The sequence below is a fragment of the Rhinichthys klamathensis genome, unplaced genomic scaffold, assembly GCF_029890125.1.
Source record: "Rhinichthys klamathensis goyatoka isolate OS25496 unplaced genomic scaffold, OSU_Roscu_1.1 h1tg000520l_1, whole genome shotgun sequence".
NCBI classification, from domain to species: Eukaryota; Metazoa; Chordata; class Actinopteri; order Cypriniformes; family Leuciscidae; genus Rhinichthys; species Rhinichthys klamathensis.
In genome coordinates, this window is record NW_026606999.1 from 110,317 (window position 1) to 131,606 (window position 21,290).

Sequence of the window (21,290 nt, forward strand, 5' to 3'; positions counted from 1 at the left end):
ACATTTTGACACCAATACTTTTTTCTGTCCCCAATAACACACTAATAACACACTAATGATTAGCTGAGAAGAAAGGGTTTAGAAAAGCTCAGGTTTAGAAAAAACTGAAGGGAAGGGAAGTTTACAGAGAAATACTGAACAAAAAATAGAAAAAAGAGGGGATAAATGAAAGAGAGAGTGTGGAAGTTACAGACGCTACAGAACATTAGTCATATCTAGAAAGCACTGCAGTGATAACACCAAGTGCTCCTCGGTGGGCTGTGTGATGATGTCACCGGGACCTTTCGTTACAATTGTCTGCAATCATGTGGCCATGCAAACTATTTATAGGGAGAGTACAAAAAATAACCTCAACTTCTGTCTGGATTCTGTTAAAAGCAACTGCAGTGAGGGAGGATCACTCTGTGGTCTCTCTGAGGGTACACACAAACATACACTCGGGTTTGACTAAAATAGTCTCTATTCGTCCAGTACAGCAGTGCCCTGTGACTGATGTTTTAAAAGATGATAGAATTAAGTTTTCCATCCCCTACATGGTTTCAGATGATCCAAAATTGGGGTGAATTTTTGATTGATTTCTTTTTTTAAAGATTTTTTTTGGTGTAGCAAACAGCTTCACAAACTCACTTTCCTGGTGAGCTGCACCATCTGTAACTACTCTGGACCATCAAGGAAACTTGTACATGTCTAAACGGTCTATTTGCATTTTCTATAGCTTCTTTTAAGTGTACAGTTTTTAGTAATTGATCATAGAAAATTAGGGTAGAATATCAGGGAAAAATATTTCCCATTACATCCAAAATATAGGGCCCTATCTTGCACTCGGCGCAAATGACTTTGTACACTGACGCATGTATCATTCCTATTTTGCACCCACGCAAAGCGGGCTTTTCCCTCCACAGACACACGTCGGTTAACTAAGAAATACACTTGCGCTCCCCGGGGCGGTTCAGCGCAAAAAGGAGGCGTGTTCCGGCGCAAACTTTCCCTCATGCTATTTTGCTGTTCTATAAAACAAATGCGCCACTGACCAGAAAAAAATAGTCTAAAGTCAGTGGCGCATTGCGCGTTGTTCATTATGCTATTTTAAGGGCGCATGCTTGGCCATAATCAATGTAGCGTGTGCACAACGCGCATACACTTTGATTCTCTCATCTAAGCAGCAGTTTTCATTTTTGCAAATCATACATTATTACGATAGATAGATAGATAGATAGATAGATAGATAGATAGATAGATAGATAGATAGATAGATAGATAGATAGATAGATAGATAGGCAATTTATTATAAAAGCATACATGTAGCTTACACATTTACCCAAATTATCATACGCCTGTTTAACAGAAGTTAATTTGGGTGGGTTTCTACATCCCCAATGTCACTTCTCTGTGTTTTACGGCCCTGACGAGAACGTTGCTCTCCTCGGCTGTGAACCGCTCCTGGCGCGCGCCTGGCAAATCCGCCGTTATAATAGGAATCCGCTTTAGAACAAGCGCGCCTGCTCTTAAAGGGAATGTGAGATGACGCTCTGATTGGTTTATTTCACGTTACGCCCAAACCACACCTATGAATAATGAAGCTACTTCAGACCAACCCCTTTTAGATTTGCGCCAGGCGCAAGAGGCATTTATCCCGCCCGGAAAATAGCAACAGCGCCGGGATCCGCCCACAAAGTTACTTGCGCTTTGCGCTTTGACACTTGCGTTTCAGATCGTTAAAATAGGGCCCATAGTGTTATACCTTGAAATAGCTAAAAACAGAAAAGTGTTTAAAAAACTCTGTAAAATCTAGAATGTGCTCTAAAGATGTCAGTAATCACACGATCGCACTGAATGGATAGTACAGATGACAGAGAGAGAAAAAAAGATTTACTTAATCAGTATTTTTGTTGTTTTCCCAGTAAAAATACCTAAACATCCCATAAAAGAAGATATTGAATATATGTTTATTAATTTTAAAAAAAAATTGCTTGCTTTTTGATTTCTTGGTCAAAGGATGCTCGAAAACTAGTTTGATATCATTAGTTTGATATCATTATGACTTGGTATCTCATCATTTTGACTTTTTATGTGATTTTGCATCCATTTTGACACTTTAAAGCTTCAACCCCAGTTAATTGCAATTCATTGGAAAAGAGCATGGAAACCATTCTCCTTTTGTCTTTGCAGTAAAAAATATAATGTAATTTATATTTTAGTACATATATCAATTTTGGTCCATATTAAGATGATAGCATCAGGCAGTTGCTGCACATTTGTCAGCTGCACATCCATGATGCAAATCTCCCATTTGGAAGTAGCTATCAGAAGATGTGTACACTGTGCCCTTAAAGAGATGGACATGGTCAGCAACAAAACTCATGTAGGCTGTGGCGTTTAAACAACGTTCAATTGGTACTAAGGGGCCCAAAGTGTGCCAAGAAAATATCCCCAACAACATTACACCAACAGCAGCAGCCTGAACCTTTCAATTTGTTTGCGCCAAATTCTGACACTATACCTCTTGAATGTTGCTGCAGAAATTGAGACTCATCAGACCAGGCAACGTTTTTCCAATCTTCTATTGTCCAATTTTTGGTGAGCCTGTGCAAATTGTAACCTCAGTTTCCTGTTCTTAGCTGACAGTAGTGGCACCCGGTGTGTCTTCTGCTGCTGTAGTCCATCTGCTTCAAGGTTTGACGTGTTGTGTGTTCAGAGATGCTCTTCTGCAAACCTCGGTTGTAACAAGAGGTTATTTGTTACTGTTACTGTTGTCTTTCTGTCTGCTCCAACCAGTCTGGCCATTCTCCTCTGACCTTTGGCATCAACAAGGCATTTTCGCCCACAGAACTGCTGATCATTGGATATCTTCTCTTTTTCTGACCATTCTCTAGAATGGTTGTGCATGAAAATCCCAGTTGATTAGCAGTTTCTAAAATACTCAGATGAGTCCAACTGGCACCAACAACCATGCCACATTCAAAGTCACTTAACTCACCTTTCTTCCCCATTCTGATGCTCAGTTTGAACTTCAACAGATCATCTTGACTACATGCCTAAATGCATTTAGTTGCTGCCGTGTGATTGGCTGATTAGACATATGCATTAACGAACAGTTAAACAGGTGTACCTGGTGTGAGTGTGTGTGTGTGTGTGTCTGTGTGTGTGTATATATATATATATATTATAATTTAAATTTTATATATTTATTTAGGTTGTAAATTGGTGGTGGTAGATGCTCAGGTAAAAACCAAGCAATGATTGATCATTTAAAAAATGTTGATTGAGGCAAAACACATTAACGAAACAAGTGAATAGTGGACATTCAGACAATCTCTGTGAGTATAATCTATCCAATTTCAAATCTCCAACTGGCAGTTTCCAGAAGCATCATACTATTGTGACATGTTCCACAAAAATACTGCAGGGGTCACTATATGATGTGTGGTGAAGAGCGTCACAGGCCTCAGTGTGAGTGTGTGTCCAGGCACAGCCCTGTTCTCTGGTTCTCTGAGAGTGAGCGAGGCTGGTTCTGAGGGAATGTCCAGCTCAGGCTTCATTAGCATTCATAGCGTGCGGTCACCTGAGAGACGTTAAATGAAGTGAGTCTGCAAATTCCCCGATTTGCTGCAGAAGGAAGGAAAAAAAGACCCTGGAATAATTTACAGCAATCATTACAAAGCCTTTGTGTTAAACAGAAAGTGTCTTGCTTTTCATTTTTTACATTAGCTACAGTTACAGTCAATAATATAACAATGTTACATAATTTGGTGTCAGTTGTATATCTGTGAATATTGGCTAAACTGTTTAGTTAAACATATCAAGCTGTACATAATCCAGCCCCAGTATATATTGCAAGCAGTATGTCATGTCTCAGCAGTGATTCAATGGCACTGGACACCAGCAGAGCCTCCATGTTCCTCTCTGGGTTTGAGACTGCAGCAATCCTGCATGTTTCCATCTCGCAGCTGAGCTGATGATAATATGACGGCAAACCCGGGGCTTGGTAACCATTAATTCAGTTCATGGTTGTCCAATGAAGGCAATGATAAAAACGGTAAATTTGCTTTGTGTTTTGTTGTATGTTGCCTGAAAGCAGATTTTTAAAAATGATTTTAGATGTGACTTTATTTGTGCTTTTATTTGCATCAACTTAAATGGGTGTGGCTTGGCCTAATGCTGCAAACCTGCATGCCTGTGTTTGTGTTTATATGAGCACACAATGCTATGAGAGTCAGAATAGGACAGATCCTAACAGAACATTCTAGAGTTCGAGTTTGTTACCATTTTGGAAGGGAAAGTGAGAGTCTTTGTTCCATCTGCTGTCATGGCCTTTTCCAAAGGCTGCCCTCTGCTGCCTGTGGCCTGTGACTGCGGCATACATTATGATAAACAGGTAGGAACCAATCTAATCAAGGTCTGGCCCTGGTTGTGCGTCTTTTGGTCTAAAATGCTATATAATGACAGCATTTCCCTGACAGATTTTATAGTTGTGGATAGTGGTCAAAAAGTATGTTTTAGTGCGTGTTTTTGTTTCAGTATGTTTGGTGGCACTTCTTTTCTCTTTTATTATTATACAGATGTCTGTGTCTATATTTGCAAATGGTGATGCTAGCCTGTCTGCACTATTCTCTGTTTAATTGCTATATTTGTATTCAGAACCTCTAGGTTTGACTAAATTGAACCACTAATTTATATATTTATTTAAAATTTGGTCTATCTGTGCAATCTACTGATTCTGTGTGATTTGTACTTGCAGACTTCGGGTGAAGAGGGTGTGTCACGTGTGTGTGTGACCAGCAGGAGGAGCTCTCAGAAGGTGGAGAGAGTGGCTGGACTAGTAAGCCGCTCCCATGTGGAGGCACCAAAGGTTAGTGGTTGCTGAATCAGGAATACTACTTTTTACAAAAATACAATGAACGGTGTGAGAAAGTTTCAGCCTTTTGGCGATACTGCCTGTTGTTCACACACAACACTTTCAGCTGCCTGCTTTTTAACCGGTTGTCTATGTAAACAGACCAGAAGGACATACTTTACTGTTCCGTCACGTCTATTTTCACTGTCTTTTGCGTTTTTTTAGATGTCGTCTGAAGTTAAATGAATGGAAAAGCTACACAGTGGAATGTAAAAACATGTTCTGTGTGAACGACCTACCATGTGTTGTTATACCTTAGAAACTTATAAAATGTAGTTTTTTTGTGATCTACTGAACATTGTTGAGGCAGATTCTGCTGATTTAAAATATTTACATTAGCTTGCTGATTAAAAAAAGATGAGGTTTTGCATCAGTTAGAATGGGCTGGAAAATCATAAACAAATGACCGTATGCCACCATTTTCCAGTGTTTGGATTTTAAGCAGTCACTGCGTTAAATTATAGTATCATAATTTCCAGATGTTATTGCAAATTTAAAAACCTAATACATTATTTTTTATAAAGAAAAAGTGGTAACACTTTACAATAAGGTTTCATTTGTTAACATTAGTTAATGTGTTAATTAACTTGAACTAACTATGGGCAATGCATTTGTTACCGTAATGGTTTAGCTTTTTTAAGTATTTTTTAGTTATTGATTATTCATGTTACTTCACAGTGCATTAATTAATGTTAACAAATACAACTTGTGATTTTAATAATGTATCAGTAAATGTTGAAATTAACTTTAACAAAGATGAATAAATGCTGTAGAAGTGCAGTTCATTATTAGTTCATGCAAACTAATGTAGTTAACTAACTTTAAACATTATTGTAAAGTGTTACAAAACGTTTATGAAAAGTATCAAATAAAAGTCCCTCTAGCATATTAAAACATTGTTATTACAATGTTTTAAAAATGACATCTTTATTGTTGGGCTCAGTGTTGTGCAATTTAATACTTAATATGATGCAATCATAAAACACATTTCCATTGGTTAGATTTTGACCACAAGCTAATTTCGAAATGTTTTTCATGATGCATATTCATATTAGTGAATACACATGGATGGTTGCAGTGTAGTTGTGTCAACATATGTAGATTGTAGCCAGGCAGCAGTGAAATCAGCCATGATGACACTGTCATCACACAGTTTTCCAGAAATACTCACAACAATCAGGTTCTACTATCATGGCAGCTCTCATTTTCATGTCCGCTCAATCACAGCACCCCCAGCGGCATGTGGCGGCACAGTGCCTGCGGGCACTAGCGTTTCAGATGAGCGGAGATCTAGTGTGAGGGATGGGGGTGTGAGGTGGAGATGGTTGTGTGGGTGTGGTCTCGGGTCGTGGCTGAAGAGTATGGGACAGAACAGAGAGCCTCCATTGTCTACATCAAAGCGCAGGCTCTCTGCAAGGCAGCAGCGTTCTGTTGACAGCAGGGCTGGCTGATGCTGAGCTGAATGTGGTGTCGTGTCTTCCACACATTAGGAGGGGTATGAGGTGGAAGGGAGGGATGAAGAGAGAGCTGCAGAGGGAAAGCGAGTGGGGGAGGATGGGGGGAGCGAGGCGAGGCGAAGGCCGGTGCAGTGCAACGCAGTAAGAGCTGGAACGGACACCTAGAGCTCAGCCTCCCGCATGTTGCCATGGAAACCAAATTCCTCCCCCTACTTGCATCCCTGCAGACTGGCTGCCTCTTTCGCTCCTGCTCTCTCTGTCGCTGTTTTCCTGTCTCTGTTGCATCTTTCTGCATCTCTCATATGCGTTCGGCCACATAACAATGGCAAAAATTTGTATTTTTGCATCCGACAGGGTGTTTATGCATCGCTTGAGATGAATGAATACGAGATAATGCATAATTAACAATGCAAAATGTGTATTTAACAACACAAAGGAATCTCTCTCTGCATTCAGAACCCTCTCTATGATCATGTTTTCTCATTCCCAGTTGTTCATCAGCAAACATTTTTTTGAGTTACCCTCCCCCAGAGTCATTTTCAGTCCAGTCATATCTTTCTCTTGGTTGCATTCTCTCTTTACTTTTTACTTTGCTCTTCTCTGTTTATTCTGCTCTCTGGGCCCAATGGACGATTATTTTACTCATTCCTCTTCTTAACACCTACAACACCTCACCACGTACACAATGCAGCTAAATAGGGATGTCACTCATTTTCTGCGTGCTTCAATCTGTTTTGTCCACTTACAGCTTGTTTAGGTGAGTGACAACCATTTTTTACAACCAAATTCACTTCAACAAAGTAGTGGGATCCAAACTGAACAACAAGTTGCAGATGAAATATTTATAAAAGCAGAGCACTAAATATAGTTATGCACACCACACACTTTTGTTTTGGTTAAACAAAAGTGACAACTACACTCACTACTGTAAACAAAAAATCAGTCATATTTGCTGTTGCTTAAAGCTGCATTCTGTAACTTTTTTGGGTTAAAAATTATCCAAAATAATTTTTTGACCAAGTACATAACCAGCCAGTGTTCAAACCTCTCTGCTTGCCTTAGCTCGATTCAAAGCGGTAAGCTTGTAATAATGTTTTTAACCCCAGTGGTACTGGTGGATTTCCGCGGGAAATTCGAGCATGTCTTTGCGTCATTACGTCACATCTGTACACATAAAGAAGGAGTCTCGGCTAGTCGACTATATTGCGTGTGAGGATGTTGGAGGTGGAGATTTATAGCCTTTTCTCACAGTACTTGATATAATTAAACTTATCAATTTGATGGCGGATCCAGAAAGGTTCAAACGACAATCACCAGTGACAACTAGAGATTCACCCGCTGTAAAATGCAAAAGACTTTGGACTTCGGAGTGACTACAGAAAAAAGAGACTGCAACCGGACCATGCGAAAACAAGGATACATATCGGAAGGGCATTAAATGTAGTCACGCAATGCTGATGTAGTTAACATGAACAATTTGAGAACAAAGTATAATTTGCACGGTTTGACGTGATATGATAAGCGATCGTTAGATTTAATCAGCGCGATTTACTGCATTTACTTTTAATCCCTTAGTTGGTCAGAACAAAAGTGGATGTTACTTGTTCAGAAGTGACATTTTCCGGTGAAAATTCTTATGTTGGTCATACTTCCAAAAAGAATATTTTGTGATTCTTAATGACAGTATCCACATTGGCGTGGTGATTGACAGCCGCACATTCTCCTCAAACATTGGATTCGTCCACGCTGTGCCGTGCCGAGGCAATACCCGCGTAAAGTTGATAATTCCGCGAATAACTGCAATTGCAGATTTCGAACAGAGATGGCGACAAAGAGGAAAAACTACGGACTGCAGCTTTAAGTAAGATTTGTCAAATTAATGAATTGCTCAATTGGCCATTACATAATGATGTGTTAATTGTGATAAGGCTTTCAGGTGTGTTATGCAAGTTGCCATCTTTATTTACTGAAGTCACTGTCATTAGGGCTGCACGATTTGTGAGAAAAAAAATCGAATTGCAATGTTTCTGATAAATATTACAACATTTTAATAAAAAAACTCCAGGTTTGCTGTGCTTATTTGTAGGGTTGCACAATTTGGCCCAAAATTTTGTGATTATATCAATATGACTATAAAATAATAATGAAATGCAATGACAGTGGAGGGAGAGAGGACCAGGCCTAGGACATTTAAGTTGTTGTTTTGTTTACGTGTATGCTGCAGTCGGCTTTCGTATTGTTGTTAATTTTGTGATTAAAACTTTACATTCAATGTTTGCATGTTCCCCCCTCCTTCTTCCCTGAGCCTTGAACTTTGAGACATGCACGCTATAGAGCTGGTAAGTCCCGCCCATCCGTAAAACTCCAAGTGGACCTCTAGGTTGAAAAATCGTCAATGCAAGTGAATGAGAGAAAATAATTATTTTCTGATCCCGTTTGAATTGTGCCATGAATGTGAACATATGTTGTCTGTGATTTTTTTATATAATTTCTCATGTAACGAGTTTGACAGTATATTGTATGATTCTTTGGCTAGCAGTTGTGGAATAGACATAACGAGAAAGACTACACGTCGCATATGTGATGTCACCGCATAACACATTTTCCCTCCACAAATCACGGTGCGATAATCTAAGGAATTAGATCGAGATGCCTGTGTGTTTTGTACCCAAATGTCATCATTCAAACAAAGGCATGTTTAGCGGGATCCGTGTGCTAGTGGTGGTGACGTATATCAAACGCGTCGAAAGCAGCGAAGAGTTGTAGTCCACAAAGTGCTCTCACACAAAGTCTAACCGTATGAAAATTCTACCCGCTAAATTGTAGCATTCTTTACACGAAAAGTTATATAAAAAATTCACAGACAACATATGTTCACATTCATTGCAAAATTCAAACGGGATTAGAAAATTATTATTTTCTCTCATTCACTTGCATTGACGATTTTTCAACCTAGAGGTCCAGCGGGGTAAGCGGAAGGGGCGGGACTTACCAGCTCTATAAAGCCGTCTTTCCGCTACACACGACGTTCAGACACGACTGTCGGAATTCTTCTCCTAGTGGCAGTCGTAATGAACTTTCAGTATGATCTTGTGCAGCAACATGGGTAAACTGTCGCTGTCTCATAAATCTTCCCCGTTAAGGCGCATCTCTTGCACTAAATGGTAATACTCGAGTTAGTGTTTTGCCCACATTGACTTCTCCTGTAAAAGAATGCAAAAGCAAGAGCTTTTATCATCCAAACTTTCACCATGGTGGAATGAATAAATGAATGCAAACAAACAGCTATGCTAATAGGACAAATAACCGCCAATAATTTTAGGGAAAATACGATGCCACACATGATTAAAAAATATAATTATAAATATAAATATTATAAATATTAAATTAATAATTGATTACTTTTCAATAATCATGCATTTTTTTAAGTTTTTAAGTGTATCAAGTGTTTCTGATAAAGTTAAAGAAAAAGTATTACTAATTCTCACTGATTTTCTAATACATTGCAATACATCACATCCAGTCGGCGTATCGCATATGGTGTAGTCGCTCAAGTTCAAATTGGATCCGAAAATTCCGCATCCGCAGATGGTCGGCACCCCACGCAGCTCCTGTACGACTCGCCATTGCAAATGAATGACTTCCGGTCCATCGGCTGTCGTTTGTCCTGTGCAGTGGAAAGGCGGCTTGTGTGAGCCAAACTCAGAGCACATGTAGTGATGAGTTCATGTGGACCAGCATTTACTGTCAACTGATCCTTTGGCTACGTTCACACTGCAGGCTGAAACGACCCAATTCCGATTTTTTTACCCCCATGCGACCTGTATCTGATCTTTTCATGACAGTCTGAAAGACACAGATCCGATCTTTTCAAATGCGACCCAGGCCACTTGGCTATGTGGTCCAAATCCGATATGTATCCGATCTTTTGAAATGCGACTTCAATCTGAACGGCCAGGTCACATGTATCCGACCCGCACATCATTGATATGTGACAAACGTCATAATTCTGCGTTGAAGTAGGTGGGAATGAGAAGATTGTAATTGTGCTGGCTCTGTTGGGAAAATAACTTTAATATTGCTAAACGAGCTCCACTGTTGACATCCATGTTTAGCTACTTCCGCAAACAACAAGTGACGTCGTTGACCTTTTAGGTACTCTTCTGCGCATAGGGGTCACTTCTGGGTCATTTCACGTTCACGTTCACACAGGAGATCACAAAAGGTCGCATTTAATTGGAAATGTGAACGGCCTTGCAAAAAAATCGAATTTTTTCAAAAACTCGGAATTGAGCATTAAGCCCCTGCAGTGTGAACGCAGCCTTTGAGATATCGAAAACACTGGATCGTGAGCTGCTTGCATGTAAAAGAACACAGTGCTGCTCTTCATTCTGAAACATGCAGCGCATATATTTATTTAATTGAAGCGCAGCGTTTGCAATTTGATATTTGGACTAAACCATATCATGATTTTGCGATTAATTGTGCAGCCCTATTTGCGATTAATTGTAATTGCGCTATAGTTGCAAGCATTAATCACGACTATCTTGAGCATGGAAAAGGTGCTTGTCTTCACTTTGTATTATTCGTTCATACAGACATTATTCGATCTGTTTCTATTGTGTGAACAATTCAGCATGGTTGTCAATCCCAAACACTGCCTCTGTGAACGTATCCTCGGAGTATGATCATTTAGGGGATTTGTTCAATGTGGCTATCACTCTCGCACCTTGCAGTGTGCACGTGGCCCTTATCAGACCCTCTCTTCTCTTCAAGACCTCTCAGTTCTCCAGTCATTCCGCAAGCATCTCATATTCCCTTTCTCTCTTTTCCTCTCTCTCTTTCTCTCATTTCCCTTATCATTACACTGTCAGTCGGATGTGCGGTGTTTGGTGCAGCAGCTGTTTTCTGTCACCAGGCCTATTAATAGGAGTCACAGCCTTCACAGGCACTTTAGTTTATTGTGTCAGTGTGAAGGAGCAACGACTCAATGAGTTACGAGCGTTTAGGTGAGAACCCAACAATGAGTTACGAGCGTTTAGGTGAGAACCCAAAACCGTTTCTTGGCCTTGCAGCTGTGTTACGAATGACTAGTCTCATAGACAATGCACATGCATTGTGAGCTGAAATCTATAGTGGTTGCATGTATGTCATGCACTAATAATTATTGGATCATGTTTATGTTGCTTACTAAAAAATAAATTCTCCTGACTATAATCACTGTCTTTCAAAGACTGCTCTGCACCTGTTTCATACAGCGAATGTCTGTGGTTCATTCAAAGGAAACCTTCAAGAATGTAACTGCCTCTTTAAGACTGCCTGTGTCTCATCTCACCTTATTTGGACATACATCCTGTCAGGTGACAAGAGTGCAGTCACATGGGCTGCTATGAGAATGCACAGAAATTCCAGAAATTTTCTATAGATACCTTCGATGTGAGAAAATATGTGGGGGTTGTGAGGCCAGCTGGGGGGGGTTTACTTTATATAATGTGGGAATGCAGAAACTGACAATGAGGCTGTCAGATATGAGATATGCTGTGTGTAATCAAGTAGAATCCTTTTGTAAAACCTTCACACAATCATTCTCATTTATTTCATAAATCAACAAAAGGCTTTCTTCCAATTTCTCAAGAGTAGGTCAGGTTGGTTTTCGTTCTCCAGGAAAGATGTGCCAATTCACTGAGACATGCAGTATAGAATACTATAATAATTGCAAATATATTTTAAAACTAAGAATACTCTGAATTCTTAGTCAATGAGCAATCTAAATCATCAAGCAGATAGAAGGTACCTTCTTAAATTGTCTCTTTTTTTAACCATCCATCTGTAGTACTGTTCTTCATTCAGCCTTGGAGGATTCGTCTGTCTACCATCACACACTCTTTCTCAATGTGGTCATTTGCAAAAGAGAATGTGGCTGCAGTTTTAAATGCATATTTCAGCCATAATAAAACATGCTGTACCAGCTTTAAATCTAATCATATTTATAGCATTTCTGCACTGGATTTACATTTTACATAATTATTGTAGCAAGAACGTCTTAGATGACATTTAAGAGTCGCCTAAATGTTACTCACAACACATGGCCTCTTTACATGCATTAAACTAAGCATTTTTGGCAGTGGTTGTGGTTTAAGGTTCTGATCATCCTTTATGGTGAGTGTACTGATATTCTAGCTAATATTTACAGACTTGGCCATTGATTGGCTGTGACGGTTTTTTTTTTTTTTAAGATTTGATATTATGTAATTCTTTAAGGAGCAGCATTTTCCCCTAGAGGTACTAGAAACGCCCACATGCACTCACACTCTGGAAGCTACTGACACAAACACATGGCATAATGCAAGCATGTAATGCATGCATATACGCACACTCTTGGCCAGCTACGTTACAAATTCCTCTATGGAGACCATGGAAGTCTTCATCCTATATAAGAATGTGCTGTATAGACAAGGGGAGCAGAGGGAACAGGGGTGGTCGCAACATGTGCCCAGTCATGTGTGCTGTGATGAATATGCTTGCATAGCCTTTTTTCAGCCACCAAGCACCACCCGTACGCTTCCCATTGGCTTTGGCAATGTTTGCGTGTGCTTCTCAGATCATTCTGGTCTCGGATTGGCCTTCCTCCTGGAAATCGGAAAGTTTGCCGGAATAGTATATCGTGGTAATGATGTGAGTTACCGTTGCATATAATTAAGTGTGGCTGAGCCTGCTGTTTTTGCCTACTGGTGGGGTCGGAATAGAATAGTGTGCAGTGCTTATTAGAACTGACTCAGCCACAAAAACAAGCAAATTCACACGTACATAAACAGAGAAACACACACACACAAATGTCTATGCGTGCATATAGTCACATTAGAAAACAGTCAGTTGGCTTCTAATGTTCATACTCAAGCACATTTGATGTTATAACAGTCTAAAAGGCCTCTGTTTTGATTCAGCTATGAAATTGTGTAATTTCAGAAATCCTTTTGAAACCCTCAAATTGTGGATCACCTGGGTAACTTGTAATCAAATTTAAAAAATGTAATGCTGCCTTTAGGAATGGAGATCTTCATTTCTATACATAAAGAAACAATAAAAACAGGAAATTGTGCAACTCAACATTCTATAGCTACCAAGGTTTTCAATAAGCAAAATTCTAAAAATGGTGCAGTTAATTTGATGAATGAATTTCTGGATTTATTAAGAGCAGAAATGTCACCAAAAACCAAGATCTCTTTCAAGTAAAGTTTGTTCACTCGGCGGCCATATTTCCAATGCCTCTGGACAGCTATTTCGGCATCCAAGACCAAGTCCTATCTACTTGAATGGGAAAATCCTGAAATCTCAAAAAACTGGTTGCCACACTCGTATTTAGATAACAGCAAGATAAACTGACATGAGTTGTTGTTGGATAAATGGTGTTTATTATGCGTTTAAAAAGTGTTAAAATAGCTTATATTGTGCGTCTCAGGACACTGATTGTTCTATAGCAACCAGAGCTTCTAATGGCAGCTGCAGTGATGCTATGATTTTACCAATTGGCGAGTGGCTCTTTTATTTATAAAGTGGGGTTTATATTGCACATTGCACTTTTTCCCATTCATAAGAACAATGAGTGCACCGTCTTTGAAAATATAAATTCATTTTAATTCATTGTTTTATCCTTTGAAGTAAAATCTGCTTCTGTCTTTGATGATGCACTATTTCTTGGAGTTTATCATCAACCATTTACATTTTTTTCATAGCTAGTTTTGTTGTGTATAAGGCTGGGCATACAGTGCAAATTTCCTCCGAATTCTGACCTGGCCACTCTTTTTTTTGAGTCTGGCAGAATTTCAGCTTTGTTGTGCATCGATTGTCTTGCAGTGTTCATGCAGTGTACAGGGGTAAACGAGATAAACCTCTCCAGACCGGCAATCGGATGGTCGGATGAATTTCTGGCATGTCAGAAATTTTGGTCGTCCCTCGTGAGAGTAGCGCTCAGTTGAAGCAGAGCTACGAACCGATTGCCCAAAAACTCAGTGGTTTTTTCCCTCACTGCACCTGTGCGAAAACAGAAGTTAAACCATTTCATCAAGAAAGAAAGTGAAAAGAGGGAGATCTATAAGTTCTACCAGAAAGACTCGGGAGAATAATACTGCAACAATTAACCATTTATTAACAGCCCAGCAAGCAATATTATGATATATTATGAGTTCTTTGGTGTAGGCCCCGTCCGTAGCTCGCAATCTGAGAGTACGGACTCTGCATTTCCTGCCTGAAGACGAAGCCAGGGGCGCAGCCGACCCCCGTGAGGTACGGGAAGGGACCATCCTGGTGGTGGTGGTGGTGGTGGGGAGGAGGATGAAGGGTAAGGAACTGTCTTGTGGTGGTGGGGAGGATGGAGGTAAATGGAAGCGTCAGCATCTGCGAACTCAGACATGAGCAAGTACCAATCTTTTATACCACAAGTATTAGAACACTATTGGATAAGCCCCTTTCACACAGCGCTTTGAAAACCGGCAAATTGCCGGCAAATTGTGCCTTCTGTGTGAACGCAAACACAACCCGGGATTGATGCCGGGATCGATGCCCGGTTGGGGACCTAGTAACGTTGCCGTGTTCAGACCCGGAACGCGCGCTGTGTGAACAAAAGCCAGAACCAATGCCGTATAAGGGGTGTGTCGTAGTGAGGATTCACGAGCCTTTGCAATGACGTAGTTATCGTGCGGCTCAGTTACTCTAGAAGAAAGTTTGTGTTCGTCATCGATACAAGAAAGAACGAAAAAATGTCTGCAAACTGGACTGAAGTAGAGACCCGTCACATCCAACGTCACACGTCTTTCCGGAACATACACGGGTTGTGTGTGTGAACGCGCTCTCTGATTCCGGCAAATCACTGGCAGTGTGAATTAAGCAAAATCAAACGAACCCGGGTCAAATCCCGGGTCACTTTATCCGTGTATTTTCCGGGAATCTCTGTGTGAAAGGGGCTATAGATGAGAAGGTAATGAGTGACGTAACACTTGAGTCTTCCCGCCAGAACCTATGCTAGAGCTTCATTTCTGTAGCTATCAAACAAGCTGCAATTTAGTAAACTGTTGCTTACCTCCAGTTCGTGTTGCAAACAATTATTGCAAATTAATTGTAATATGAATTTTAATAATGAAAGTAGGATAATAATAATAATAATAATAATAGTAATAACAATTTAATAGGCCTACATAAATTGGAAATACTAACCTCTTCATATAGATAGCTGATGCTTTTGACAATATCTATGGATACATGATATCATGTTCTATCGGAGGAACCCTGCACGGGGGTTTATCGGTCATATTTCACGTATATAGTGTGAGCAGACAAGTCGGGCTCGACGATCGGACTGTATAGTGTGAGCACATAAATCATGAGCTTTGGTTTTACATCGCATGCGATTTACTCGCACATGAGTTGGTAACCTTGCTGAAATCGCATAGTGTATGCCTGCCTTACGTTGCGTGGTTTAGTTAATCCTACAGTGACTTGACAAATGAACTTAATACACAAATGGATTAAAACATGGTCTTCCGTCACCCCCTTATGTACTGTAGCCCGTCTGCGGTATAAACCCTCGAATCAGGTATCCAGTCTTTCTTACAGTAAAACCTTGGAGCTGAATAATGTGCTCTCTGCATCTCAATACGGGCTCTGTGTGCTGGCTGATTTTCGAGTGCGCTGGCCCTTTAAGAGCAGTCACTTAAGCAGTCAGTCCTGTTTTGGTGCTGCTGCTGATGGCTGTGCTGTGAGTTGATTGGCTGTGGCTGTCAGGGCTGAGGTGCTGGAGGGATGCTGCTACTCTCTCTCTCTCTCTCTCTCTCTCTCTCTCTCTCTCTCTCTCTCTCTCTCTCTCTCTCTCTCTCTCTCTCTCTCTCTCTCTCTCTCTCTCTCTCTCTCCCTCTCTCTCTCGCTTGCTTGCATCCCTTCGTATAATCCACATCTAGGGCAAGCAGGCTGAGAGTCAATCCAGCGCTCAGCTCCTCTCTGCAGGCTGGGAAAAGAGTGAGAGAAAGAAGGCAAGAAAACGCTTCCCAAAGCAGGAGGAAACGCAGAAGGAAGAAATCTGGCAAGCAGAGACTTACAAAGGAAGATTTGATCACGGATATCATTTATATATATAGAAATTGTTTATATATATATATATATATATTTGTACACACGCATATAAATATTTATAGAATTATATATGTATACATATATACCTGTATATAACTGTATTTGTGCTTGTCTGTTTATATTCATATTTTTATATGTAATTGTGTGTGTGTAAATATATACATATATAAACAAATGAATATATATATCTATGAATTTATATACATATCACTGTGAACCAACAGAAGCAGGAAGAAAACTCGACCATCGGGGCTGGTCTCTGATTCCGAGATCATACACACTATTTTTAGCATTATTTTTCCAAACCTTTTGCATCGACTGGAGGAAGACTACCAATCTTTTTCTATTTTTCATCTCCCTGTTGCTACCTCCTCATCTCTTTTTCTGGATCGGGAGGAACAAAGAGGAGGATAACAGGGTTTGTGAAGATTCCTGGCATTTGTGCTACCGTTCCGTGAGCCGAGTGGCACTGCGCGCGGTATTTGATCTGAGCAGGCAGCAGCAGCAGCAGCAGTGAGATAGAAAGAGACAGAGAGCGCCGCACCGTGTGAACTAGCCAGCATGCACAAACATCATCACTGCTGCAAGTGCCCAGAATGCTATGAAGTGACCCGCATGGCCGCTCTGCGCAGGATGGATGCCCCAGCATATGGAGACTGGCAGCCCGAACCCTATGGATACCCGGCCGGCTATGGGGGCGGCCAGACCTTACCGCCCCAAACCTCGGGCGGAGGAGGGGGAATGAGTGGAGGGGGCACTTTGGGGAGAAGTAAAGGGAAAATGATGTCAGCTGGGGGTCCTGGAGGCCCCAACCCCAAGAGCCAATCCAAGGGCGCCCCCAAGGTGAATGGTAACAACTCAGGAGGGCAAGGAGGATGGTGGCCCGAGTGCACCTGTTCCAACCGGGACTGGTACGACCAGGTAAATGCCGTTTCTGGGCCGCTGGGGGCATCGAGAGTAGGCAGCAGGCGGTAGGCAGTTGGTGTATGTGGTTGCTAGGTCGAAACTTAGTAGGATCAGCAAGCTCCCCTGTAGCTTCTAGAAGATACATAGTTTTTAAGGGATTCATCCAGTGTTGATCCTTTCATACTGCATGTGCTGTAATCTTACAGTATGCCTGTCGAGATTGATTCTCGCAGAGAAGGAGTTTAATCTTCATGTATTTACTGCTCCATCAGTGCTTTATGGCTTCATCAATCCCCTACGTACATACTTATCTAAACCGTCATCTGACAAGGATTGACAGGGCCGCTGTGACCACGCAACAAGTGAATGTAGCTCTGCCAATTTAATCCAAGGATGGCAGTGACCTGCCAACGCTGCTGACCAGGCAAAACACATCATCAAATGTAATATCCAATTAGTAATAGATTCTTATTCTAGATTGGTGAGATGAAGGATGTGGATGTTTTATGAATCTGATGACGTGTGTGTGCATTTTCTTATTCATTTGCAGTCTGTTGTTCTAGTCGCTGATTGAGATACAGCCAGAGGCGAGGCGGCTTATGAAGTATAATGTACACTTCTTGTCCGTGACCATTTCAGCTAGATTTTAACCTCATAGAGCAGAGCGTATCAAACCGAACCAGGGAACAGAAGCTGTAATTAAGTGAGGTGTGTGTGTGTAAGTGGCAGCAGGGGTGGGGGAAGGGTCGGTCTGAATGTATAAAATGGAGGAAGCAGGCTCTCGTGTGAGAACAAGCCCGCATGCATGCTCTGTGCCTTCAATGTGTGTGCATGTCTACGATGTGGGGGTGTGTGCGAGTGCACAGGTTTTTATTGGTATTTGTGCATGGCAGAGGGAGAGAGAATGCAGCGAGAGTGGTGGAGACGCAGAGAAAATGGAGGGTGAGATCTCGGTGGCAGCGAGGGTGAAATTTCACCAAGCGCAGGGAGGGAAGGCGTGAGCAAGGAGCTGACTAATTCTGCCTCTGTTCAGAGGATGGGAGAGGCATCAGTCAAAAGCAGTGCGGTTTTTCACTCATTCGCTTTTGTTTTAATAATGAATTATGCATGTGTTCTTGGCAGCATTTGCTGTAAACCAAATAAATGAACCCTTAAGATGTGACATTTCCTGCTTATTCTTTCTTTCTGTGATAATTTCATTCTCATGTTTGATGTATGACATGCAGCAATGTGAAATAAATCAAGCATATATCTTCTCTTGTGCACCGCATGCAATACCTGATAGGCACGAGCACTCATAGGGCATATTGATGGAGTGTATGTTTAATTAATGAGAAGGAAATTGTTCAACGGAGGTATGTAGGACAATGGCACTATTAAAGCTTCTCGTATGTGAGGAGGAGACCATGGATCATCTTTGCTGGTTTCTCCTTCTCTGGCCAGGCTGTTACCTGTCAAGATTATTAAAGAAGTTTTAGTTATCTTTCAAGGCCTCGTGTTTTTTTTTTTTCGTGCTTCTGATGTAAATATGAATGAATTTCGTTGAGCAGTAAAAAGGGTGTAGAATGTTCGTCATTTTTGGCAGTCATCACAAAGACACGTGATAGTGGTGGTAATAGAGGTGAAAGTGCTAATGTGGAAAAGAGAGGAATCAGCCAATGAAGACAGGCGGGCTGAGGAAGCAGAGTGGGTTACATAAGAGAAGGCAGTTGGTTGGTGGAGCCGCAAGAGGAGACACTTTGAAAGAGAAGCTGTGGATTTGTGAGCTATGGTTTGGCCCCCCACTTTCTGTATGGCCATATTTAACTGTTTTTAGAGCTTTACACTATACAAACACAGTCATATCCGCTGGACACAAATAAATCGCAGGTGAAATCATGTAGAAGTTTCCCGTTTGTTTTGTGGAAATTACAGATATGTTTTCTCGCACTCTGCTTTGTGGTTTAATTGTGAAGTGTGTAGTTTTTGCACGCATCAGCAAACCGAAAAATAACTGTTTTCTTACAGGTTTCCCGAGCACTGTCTGTCTTCCATTGGGAAGCCAAACAGATAGTCCCACCACCTCGTGCCATTTGTTGAGCTAATGTAGCTGTGCTCAGGCAAATAATGTTGAAAAATGCATATTAAGAAAATATATTTATGATTAAATTGACCCAGTTCACCTTTAAAGCTGCATTGCCTATTCATCATTTATTTGATTTATTTATTTATTGATTGTAAAATCAACATTGAATCGGAATTTGATGATTTTCTGAGTGAAACCTGATAGTGAATGAGAAAAATGTAGGACAAAGAATTATTTTGTTCATCTATACTTAATTTTATTAATCTGAATTTGATTGGATTGTGAAAAGTGGACTTTATTTAAAAGAATGGAACCAGAAGTTTGGGCAAGTGTGGTTTAAAACGGTAGATTATGAAGACAGGCATTTTTTTCCTTTGGAATAATGTGCAGTGCTGAATCGTGCACAGTCTTCTTGTCTACACCGTTTTGTCATTTTGTGCTCTTGAGCTTTATGAGTCTTATGGCTATGATTAGTGTTAAATAACCTTTCATCCTTACATCATTTCTCACAAGATGTTATTTTACATTTCAAATGATGTGAATGTGTAAGTGATTGAAGGTATCTATAGGTGTTGCATATGTACTGTTGTTGCTAGTGCTGGATGCTTTTCTGTCGTGATTCTGTCAAAGGTTTTTCCTTGAGATGTAATCGATTAACCTGTTTTCGCCTGTTTTATATCATGATTGGCCAATATACTAAAATACAGTCCACATCCACACTCACAGTTGCATGTCCATCAGTGTACATGTGCTTGGGAACTGTGTTCATTACATAGTATGTACTTGAAGAAGTCTGTGGGGACGAAGGAGTAGATTTTAAGTGAGACTTTACTCCTCAGATGCTCAGCTCTTACCCTGAGCTGCGATACAGACAGCCTCCATCTTAGAGAGGAAGCGTCTGCATCATATCAAGAAGGATTTTTTGTTTTGTTTTGTTAACGCATCCTTGTAGCTGCTAAACATATGGACAAGGCTGAAATGATGCAAGTGAGATTGAAATGTATGTGACGATGTTTCCTGGCTTCATTACAATTAGAGAGACTCAAAAGGCAAATGGATGCTGTTTTTCTAACTGCTCATTGTCTCATTCATAAAGCCAACCATTACTATAGAGATGATTCATTGATCATTATCGTCCTCAGTCCTCCTGAGATATGAAACTTTACAAATAAATCATGTTAAATGCTGCATATTAAATAGCAGGGGAACTATAATATTCAGTTCCCACTATGCTGAAATGTGAAATAAAATATTATTCTGATAAAATAAAATGTTTATTTTTATCATTGTAGCTATTGTAAAGCAAACATAGCGTATTTTTGTCTCTACTGCATGTACAAGTTTGGAATATCAGATTTATTAGATAAAAAAATATTAATTGAAGAAATAAAGATAATTATTTATTTCATTTCAGTACGTGCAGTAAGTAAATGATATTAATGAGCAACATGCATATTTAATATTGGTTTTGTTAGTCCTATTGTAATCGTCTTAACATGGGCACTGTGTAATTTGACAAGATGGACACTGTATAAAGTGCTACTTACATTTTAACATCCTATGTAGAAAGTCTTCTTTTTCTACTTTTTTCTACTTTAAAATGTATTTTAAACCATTTAAAAAAATCTTTAGTGATTAGTTGTGGAGCATCATTATCATATTGTGTCATATAATATATAATATTTTTACAAATACATTATAAATATTCTAATTTTATTTTTAAGATTAAAAATCAGGGCTCGAATTTTGGCGCGGGATTGCGGGAATTGCGCATAATTCTAATCATTTCCGCAGGTCTCCCATTTATAATGCGGGATATTCCCGCAATCGTAATCCACACAGATTA

At 40.3% G+C, this 21,290-nt stretch overlaps 1 protein-coding gene across 6 annotated transcripts in view; it reads left to right on the forward strand.

The window, feature by feature from the left end:
• The window catches only part of LOC130072985 (disks large homolog 3-like), an 88,345-nt gene that overhangs the window by 16,190 nt on the left and 50,865 nt on the right, over positions 1-21,290 (forward strand). For 2 of the 6 annotated variants that reach the window (XM_056238335.1, XM_056238340.1), the window contains exon 4: positions 4,739-4,849. In XM_056238335.1, the coding sequence (XP_056094310.1) occupies positions 4,739-4,849 (111 nt within the window). Of the gene's footprint in view, positions 1-4,738; positions 4,850-16,280; positions 17,395-21,290 lie in introns of those variants that run through there. The other 4 variants (XM_056238337.1, XM_056238338.1, XM_056238336.1 and 1 more) reach the window with 3 other exon arrangements.